Source organism: Rhincodon typus, chromosome 13, assembly GCF_021869965.1.
Source record: "Rhincodon typus isolate 14 chromosome 13, sRhiTyp1.1, whole genome shotgun sequence".
In the NCBI taxonomy this organism is placed as follows: Eukaryota; Metazoa; Chordata; class Chondrichthyes; order Orectolobiformes; family Rhincodontidae; genus Rhincodon; species Rhincodon typus.
This window is the reverse complement of record NC_063344.1, coordinates 11,729,954-11,739,691: the sequence shown is the minus strand read 5'-3', so window position 1 is coordinate 11,739,691 and position 9,738 is coordinate 11,729,954. Positions and strand designations below refer to the sequence as shown.

General features: G+C 42.0%; 1 protein-coding gene across 1 annotated transcript in view; it reads right to left on the bottom strand.

Annotated features, from left to right (window-relative positions):
- LOC109915429 (mediator complex subunit 12L) overlaps positions 1-9,738 on the bottom strand; it is an 84,159-nt gene that overhangs the window by 28,065 nt on the left and 46,356 nt on the right. Inside the window, exons 10-11 of the mRNA XM_048604507.1 lie at positions 9,069-9,125; positions 3,248-3,334 (exon numbers count right to left, since the gene is read on the bottom strand). Coding sequence (XP_048460464.1) covers positions 3,248-3,334; positions 9,069-9,125 — 144 coding nt within the window. The remainder of the gene's footprint in view (positions 1-3,247; positions 3,335-9,068; positions 9,126-9,738) is intronic.

Sequence of the window (9,738 nt, the reverse complement as noted above, 5' to 3'; positions counted from 1 at the left end):
AGAGGGAGGAAGAGGGGAGAGAGAGGGAGGAAGAGGGGAGAGAGAGGACAACCTGACAGATAGAAAACAGGAGGGAAGAGCGTTTGTAATTCCTGACCCGTGCCGCTGCCATAAGTTATTAAGGGTATCTTATGTTCTTGACACCTAACAATGTTTGGAACAGACAGTAGACAAGCTTGTTAATCAGCTTTTGCGTGGGACTTCACAGGGACATGAGACACAACATTCCATAAAGTTTCCAGTTCCTTTTTTTAAAAAATCTTGCTGAAAGTCAGTGTAAAATAATACATTGCAATTCCCATCAGAATGGGCATTATGACTTATGTGCAGGCTCTGCACCAGAAATAGCTAAGAAAAGATGGTTGAGAAGCTGCTGTATCCCTTTTATAATTTGTGAAATAAAATTCAGCACTGCTTTAGCTGCATGTCAAGAACACCACCTCTATTTGGGACAAGTGATCTGACATGGCGCACACATTTCTTCACTCTTCGTATGTGAGCATCGCTGCCAAGGCCAGTATTTATTGCCCATTCCTAATTATTCGAGAAGGATGTGATGAGCCTCCTTGTGAACAACTGCAGTTCCTGGGATATGGATAGTGCTTGGAGGAAGGGAGCTCCAGGATTTTGACCTAGCACAGGTAAGGGAATGGGAATATGGGGCGATGATGATGTGGCGGTAATATCACTGGGCAAGTAATTCCAAATCCCAGGTTAATGTTCTGATGGACATGGGTTCAAATCCCAAATATGAATCTAATAAAATCCTGGAATTAAAAGGTAGCCTAATGGCTACTCTGTTGCCATTGATTGTTGTGAAAACCAATCTGATTCACTAAGGTACTTTAGGGAAAGAGATCTTCCATCCTCATCCTGCTTGACTTGTGTCTTAGCGCAGACCCACAGCAATGGGGTTGACTCTTACTTGTCTCTGGGTAATTAGGGATGGGCATAAACATTGGCCCAGCCAGAGATGCCCACATTCTGCAAATGAATAAAATAAAAGTATGTGGCTGGTAGTGGAGGGGAAGCTGCACCATCATCATGGTGGTGACCCATGTGCCTGATGCCTTTGCCCTTCCAGATGGTGTGGTCATCAGTTTGGAAGGCGTTGTTTAAGATGCCTTGGCGAATTTCTGCAGTGCATCTTGTAGGTAAGGCACACTGCCGCTACTGAACGTCAGTGGTGAAGCGAGTGGATGTTTATTATGGTGGAAAGGGTGCATATCAAGCAGGCTATCTTGTACCTAATTCCTACATGCAGAGCAACTTGCTGGCTGAATAGTGCTATTTTATATTAAGAATTCCAGAATATTGGTTGGTAAGTAGATTTGATTAAAACATACACTTACACAAACTATCACTGATGAAAGGGGAGGTGTTGGGATCTGTTGAAACAAGTCAACAGCAGGTTATGCAAATAAATAAAGAAATAAAAATTTCATATATTACCACCAAGAAACAAAAAAACACCTTCCATTTTCCACCAAAGGCTTTGCAAACCGAGTCAGTGAAGGTTTTAGCCAACTGCTTTACACTTGGAAAGGAATTCTCAATGAATTGCAAAAAGTTCACAATCAGTACCTGGTTAGCTAAATTATAATATCTAATAAATACGCACTTTATGCAGTACAAGTGTGATTTTAGAAGGATGAGGGGGGACCTAATTGAAACTTACAGAATACAGAATGGCCTGGACAGAGTGGATGTTGGGAAGATGCTTCCATTGGTAGGAGAGTCTAGGACCAGAGAGCACAGCCTTACAGTAAAGGGAAGACCTTTTAGATCAGAGATAAGGAGAAACTTCTTCAGCCAGAGAGTGGTGAATCTATGGAATTCACTGCCACAGAAGGCTGTGGAGGCCAGGTCATTGAGTATATTTTAGATGGAGATAGATAAGTTCTTGACTGTCAAGGGGATCAAGCGTTACAGGGAGAAAGCAGGAGAATAGGGTTGAGAAACTTATCAGCCTTGATCGAGTGGCAGAGCAGACTCAATGGGCTGAATGGCCTAATTTCTGCTCCTATGTCTTATGATTATAACCCATATCACACTATAGTTGGCTATTCTGCTCATGGTGTCGGAGAAAGAGCTGTCCAATAATGCACTCAAACACTTTCCATAATGTGGCACCCAGAACTATACACTATACACCAGCAAAGGATGAGCAAGTGCCTTATACAAGTTTACCCTTCCTCTTGTACTCTATGTCCCCATTAATACTGCCCAGGAAACCACATGCTTTATTAACTGCACTCTTCAATTGTTCTGCTTTCTTCAACAATCTGTGCATATACAAGCCCAGGTCCCTCTGCTCCTGCACTCCCTTTAGAATTGCATCCCTTGTCTTATATTGTCTGTCCAAATTTAAAAATTTATCACCTCACAGTACTCTGCAATGAACTTCATCTGCCACCCATCTGCACATTCCACCAACCTCTTAAATCTAAACTGTTTTCATGGTTTATAATGCTTCCAACTTTTGTATCATCTGCAATCTTTGAAATTGTCCCCTGCAATGCAAAGTCTAGGTCATTAAAACACATCTGAAAAGCAAATGTCTCAATGTTGATTACTGGGCAAATCCACTACAACCCTTCATCTGGCCTGAAAAGTCTCCATTGACCAATACTACAAGGAGGTACATTTATCGAACCGCATTCTGAAACACACAAGATCTCCAACCCTTCTGAAGCAAATCTGATACTGGCACGTCATTTACAATCATAGAATCATAGATTCCCTACAGTGTGTAAACAGGCCCTTCAGCCCAACAAGTCCACACCGACACTTGGAGCATCCCACCCAGACCCAGCCCCCTATAACCCACCTAATATGGGCAAATTAGCATGGCCAATCCACCTAGCCTGCACATCTTTGGACTGTGGGAGGAAACTGGAGCACCTGGAGGAAACCCACACAGACACAGAGGGAATGTGCAAACTCCACACAGACAGTCGCCTGAGAGTGGAATTGAACCCAGGTCCCTGGCGCTGTGAGGCAGCAGTGCTAACCACTGAGCCACCCCACATTTAGGTTGCTGTCCTTACTCTAAGAGATGCTGTAAAGTGGATGCTGGTAACATGTTTTACTCTAAAGTGAGGGGAGGATATTAAATCCACTCGAGGGGCAGTTGGATTCTCCTGCGGATAGGAGGAATGACGACATGAAAGGCGACAGGCCTTGTGGATTTGTGGAAAATGGATGGTTTTGATGTTCCTGAGGCAACTATGTTTCTGGTCCCTACCTGTGTTTGCTGCATACTCGGGTACTGCGGAAGTTGGGCAGTACGACCCTGTTGGGCATAAAGACCACTCTGCTCGACTGGCTGCGCCTGGAAGAAACCACATCAGAAGGTTAAAGATGTCCTCCTCATCAGATCACGGGCTGTGCCATCTGCTGACCACCCCCCTCACACAGAACAGGCTGCAGTGCAACATACAGCAGGGAGTAAATAGCCTAATCATTTTGTTTTTTGTTTTTCTGGACTGCTAGCTCTCAGTAATCTTTTTTTTTCCCCTGAAGAAAGGTCATGCGTTAACAGACTGAAACATCATGTGGCATAACGTGGAAAAATGTCACAACTGTTCCAAATGTGAAATAAAAGACAATTCTTTTGTCCCATTTATCTGGCAAGATTGTTAACAAAACTCAAATATTTTAAAAGGTTCAGTGATGAACAGATGGCCTGATTTGTTTGCCTTCTGTGCTGAAAGAGATTCAGGACACAGTGCTTGGGCCAGTTTTATGTAACCACCAGACTTCAATCTATTATTTTGTTTGGTTGATGAAAAAGAAACTTCAATGACTAACAGTAAATTGTCTAAGCCAAGTTGGACTAATCATTTTTCCATCATCTCCCCGGGGAACAGGATAGCCAGCTATCTGCAAACTTTCCTCTCTATCCCTTCAGCTGAGGTTCTTCCTCTTCTGCTCTGGTCTGCAGACCATTATATGAAACAAACTAGCTAATGATGACAGCTTTAAAAAAAATGTGAACAATTACTAACCTCAAAAAAGATGCAATAATTCTTATTGTTCAAAATTGCCAGCCACAGAACATTTCTCATACTGTCCCATCAAAGTGAGTCAGTTATCTCATTTAGATGGCTCAGAAGGATGAATATCAAAGTTGGGTCTATAGGATATGCAACATTCCCATTAATATTACATTTTTATTTTCCCCATTGAGTGAGGGAAAGATGTGGGATAACATGCCAAGATGTTGGCAGGTCTCCTGCCCGAGTGGCTATTCTTCACCTTCGCGAACTGAGAAGTGAACACTGATGATCATATAATTGACATAACAGACACTAATCCTGCCGTTATTCTAGTTCAAAGTTTCACTTTCATCCTTTGGAACCTAATTGAAGTTCCCATCACTGTGCACCCAGTGAAGCCAACACAGGAGAGAATGGGAATCCAGACTGAGATTCTCCCAAGTCCACAGCTGTGTTACACAGTGGATGATGGGACTGCAATAGGGTTAGTCCCACCGTAGACTGGGAAATACACTCCAGAAAGCTCCTGGGGAGCTACCCCTGAATGTTCTAGGCAGTGAAATTAATGTTTGAGGAGACACGTGATGTAAAATAAAAGCAAAATAGGGTGGATGCTGGCATGGAAGTGCTGGAGAAACTCAGCAGGTCTGGCAGCATCTATGGGGAGAGAAACAGTGTAAACACGTCGAGAGTCTGGTATGACTCTTCTTCATAACTCATCTTTAGAATTGAAGGAGTTCTGTTGGATTGTAAATATTCAATGGTGTTTCTCACTCCACAGTTTCTGCCAGATCAGCCTAGTTGCTCTTGCACTTTCTGTTTGTTTTTCTTAGCTGCAGCATAACTCTCATTGTAGGACCACTGACCACACTGCAGAAATTCTCCAAAGATCCTCAGACAGCACCTTCCAAACCCATGACCACTTCCATCTAGAACGGCAAGGGCAGCAGAGTACCACCAACTACAAGTCCCCCTCCAAGCCACTCACTATCCTGATTTGGAAACATATTGCCGATCGTGACTGTCGCTGATTCAAGATCCTGAAATTCCCTTCCTGACAGTATTTTGGGTCTACCTACAGTACGTGAACTACAGCAGTTCAAGAAGGTAGCTCATCACCACCTTCTTAAGGGCAACTAGGGTAGGGCCATAAATGCTGTCCCAGCCAGTGACGCACATGTCTCACAGGTGAATAAAATAAAACAGGAACTGAACTGAATACAATACAGAATTTTAGTGAACTAAATACTTTAAAGGAGGATGGAATCTGAGGCAAAAAATTAAGTGTTCATCTCCATTAATTTCTTGGCAGCAAGACAACTCTTTCCACATCAGCCATGGCAGAGGATCTATCTACAAACTTAGAAGCAGACTTCCATATACCAGGGGCAGAGGTTTGGGTCCAGCTTAGCATCAAGGAATACCTGGAAATGAAGCCTCTACCATGGTGCTTCTGCCCAGCTAGAGTTAAACTGGACAGTACAGCTCTTGGAACAGGTGAACTGGAAATACCTCAATGTAAAATAGGCATCAAAAGTTGGTTCTATTTGAAGAGAACTAGAATTCCATTTTACACACTCATGGTTTCTTGGTGTGCAGGCACCAATGAACTTGTATCAGCAGCAAGGCAATGTGCAATGGAGTATTCCAACCAGTGCTTCATTAAGTTTGGGCTTAAGAATGGACAGAATCCCTTCTTTCAGGCAATATTTTGAAAACAAGTGAAGCAGGCACTTGGTCCTAACTCCGCTATGGTGTGTTTATTCAGCATTATCACAAATATGTAGCAGTACCTTGAGGTTTTTCACCATCACGTTGATGTTCTCGCAACTGAAAAGCTGAAAAAGGCATCTTCTTATTCAGAAATTCCACCTCACTGGGGAGGCTTCAGGCTAATCCATCAACCTGCTCTAGGTCAAACTGCATCACAGCAGATGAACCTGTCTACGGCAACTATTAACAGTATTCCAAATAAAACAATCCACAACGTTGTTTAAAGAAAATAAATTCACCCTACCATGGATTCTTTCAAAGCATTCCAGGATCTAGGTTCAAATCATCCATTAGTTTTTCAGATATGTTATTTACACACAGGAGTGAAAACAGCTATTGACAACTCTTTCTCTACCGATGCTACCTCACTTTCTTGATATTTCTAACACTTTGTCACTTCTTTTCCAGATTTCCAGCATCCATCGTATTTTGCGGAGTGATTTTTTTATACAAGTTAAGTGGTCAGCTTTTCAATGAGAAGTCCCCCATCAATCTTCTTTTCCCATCCTCTTCTGCAAACACTGCCCGACTCAAGCACACAGCTCCATGTTTACAAGCTGAGCTTAGTGATAAATTTGTGTCTGTGAACATTGATAGTGGGGCAGATCTTAACTTCATGTAATAAGTTAAAATGCACTTCAGAGAGATTGACTGAATTTCCTTCCATTGGTGTCAACAGGTGTCAAGTTCACTGTCTTTTGCTTTACACTATTGCACAAAGTTCAGATCGACCCCGGTGAGCGGTAGCAGGCCATTCAAGTGCAAAAACGGGGCAACAGAACTTAATTTGGGACTTACCAAATCAGACAGGCTGGGCTTCCTACAACACTGGTGTGTTGTCATCAGCTCAGTCTTTTCAACACCATCATCCAGCTAACAGAGTGAGAAAGATTCAGGAGGACACTCAGCAGCTACTGACAGAAGGGCAGAGTTAACCTACAGACTTTTCACAATGAAGAGGTGAGAAATGGGTACCCAGCATAGAATCTGCAATTTTGGGTGTCTCGGTGCAGCTCATCAGTTATCGGCACAAAACAAGCGGCTGCATCCTGCGATTGCCAGCCAGATCAGACAATCACACCTTATCCAGAACTTCAAACAGAAAGCTGCAGCTAAGTTAGCACTCTGATAACAAACATCTCCATGGCCAAGCGTTTTTGCTGTTTCTGACCTGCAATTTTTTTTTTTTTTGACAAGCCATATTTCACTCAAAAACAGCCTTTCTTTATTCTTAAAGCTTCAACCAGGCAGGGAACAGCTTGTGCGTGAGCAGCCAGGATGGAAATTATTAGTATGCATGCATCTAATTAACCAGCGTATAAATGATACAGTGTGCTTGATTAAGTATGCAACTTGTAAAGAAATTGCATGCATTTACAAAAGTTGTGATTAGACAGTAATTGCTATAAAAATTGCCAAGATTCTCAAGTTGCTAGAACACTCAAACTGGGACAATTTTGGACATTTTATTAAGCAACTTTTCAAAACTGAAACTGGTGAAGTTTCTTCCCCTATCCTGAAGGCACTTTGGGGCATAGTCCCATGGATTCAGGCCCCCTGCATGTATGGAGCCCGGTAGTAGAGCAGAATTTGTTGTTCAGCAATTGTGAAAACAGGTGGTTCAGAGTTGGTGAATAATTTCATAATTTTCTTGTTTTTTGTTTCCATTGTCAACAAGTTGCTCAGTTGCCATCATCCATGTAACACTGTACCACTAAATCAAATTCGATCTCAATGGATGCCAGCTCATTATTTCAATAGGAATGGAACATTGTGACCAAGATCAATGATGGGTGGCACGGTGGCTCAGTGGTTAGCACTGCTGCCTCACAGCACCAGGGACTTGCATTCAATTCCACCCTTAGGCGACTGTCTGTGTTGAGTTTGTATATCGTCCACATGTCTGAGTGGGTTTCCTCCAGGTGCTCTGGTTTCCTCCCACAGTACAAAGATGTGCAGGTTAGGGTGGATTGGCCGTGCTAAATTGCCCATGGGGTGTCCAGGGATGTGCAGGCTAGTTGGATTAGCCATGGGAAGGAGGTTGAGGGGTGACCTTGTAGAGGTTTATAAAATCATGAGGGGCATAGATAAGGTGAATAGCGAGGGTCTTTCCCCTATGGTGGGGGAGTTCAAAACTAGGGGGCATGTTTTCAAGGTGAAAGGAGAAAGTTTTAAAAAGGACTTTTTGTTTTTACAGAGTGGTTCGTATGTGGAATGCCAGAGGAAGTGGTGGATGCAGGTACAGTTACAATGTTTAAAAAGACATTTGGATAAGTACACTAATAGGAAAGGTTTGGAGGGATATGTGCCAAACGCAGGTAAGTGGGACCTGTTTAGTCCAGGAACATGGTCGGTGTGCCTATTTGGAATGAAGCGTCTTTTTCCATGCTGTATTACTCCATAACTCTAAATGCATAAAAAGGGTAGGCAGGTCGGTCTGGCTGGGATGCTATTTGAAGGGTCGGTGTGGACTTGATGGGCTGAATGGCCTGCTTCCACACTGTAGGGATTGTTTGATTCTATAAATATTTCATTTTTCACATTCACGTGCCAGAACGATCAGCAGTTAAAATTGAGATAGCTAGCTCTTTCCCCCCTTGTCACTCAAACTAATTGGTCAGTTTAGCCTAATCCTTATTTAGTCCTAAATTTAGTTACAGTAAGCATTCCCAATTGTACTTAGTCAAACTGTCAGTGAAATGTCAGTTCATCCCATTAAGCAACAAAGCATCCAACGATGTGGAAACAATTGGGCGAAGAACAGCACAGTAATTTAACACCAAAGTTTACTGCAAATTCTTTTAATGTTATTCCCAAACTTTTGGCCTGAACATAATAAATAGTTCATTTTTTTCTGGTGTAAATTAGATTTCCAACATTAGTAGTGTACAGTATTCACTGGATCATGGAAGTTTTAAGGGATAAGCTACAACAAGCATGATTTACTCTGTTGACAATAGAGTCCCACAAATTCTGCACTTAACCAAATCACATCAGGCATCGAACTAAGAAGAAAGACATGACGCAGACAAAGCTTTCATTGCTCAAAATCATTTTGTCCTTTGAAGCAATTGTCGAAAAAAAGGAAAAACAACTAAAACTTTTCTTTAAATTTTGGCAGAAATTCTGCTTTTAAGAAAATATCTTATTTTGATGCAGCTTTTGGTTTGAAGTAAAAAAAAAACTTTGCAACATTAAGGAAAGGATTAAAAAAAGAGAGTCAGAGAGAGAGAGTGAGAGAGAGAGAAAGATAGAGAGAGAAAGCAGGAAAGGGAATGTCAGTTGATGGGTTACCATAATGCTGAAATTGTTATAGCCATCTTGGTGAGATACAGCAGGGTTACAGGTCTCCTAGAGAGAAAAGGAGAGGGGCAAGAAAATGGCAGACAGCATCAATGGGTGGGTTTAAACAGAGAGAGCTATTTGTTCATTGGGTTGATTAACATCAAAAGATACAATTCATATTTACCAGTCAAGATACATCAATTGCATATGAAGCAAGAAATGGGAGAAACCACTTGAGTGACTTCATTTAATCAGTGCTCTAAAGGCCCAGGTTCATGTCCCACCTGCTCCAGAGGTCGTTATGGCTCTATAACTCTAAATGCAGGGACAGCGTAGGGGGATGAGGGGGTGGGATTCTCTTTGGAGGATCAGTGTAGGCTTGATGGACTGGTTGACCTGCTTCCACATTGTGGAGATTCTATGATACTATAAATAGTTCATTTTTCACATTCACACACCAGACCGATCAACAGTTAAAATTAAAATAGCTGGCTCGTCCCTTGTTAATCTTAAGCTATTGGTCAGTTTAGCCTAATTCTTTTATTGCCCTAAATTAGTTATAGTAAGCATTTCTAACTGTCACTGAAACTTCAGTTCATCCCATCTCTGAACAGGCTGATTAGAAAATATCAGAAAGGTTATGGCTTGTGAATTTCACAGTATAATTTTTTTTTCTTAA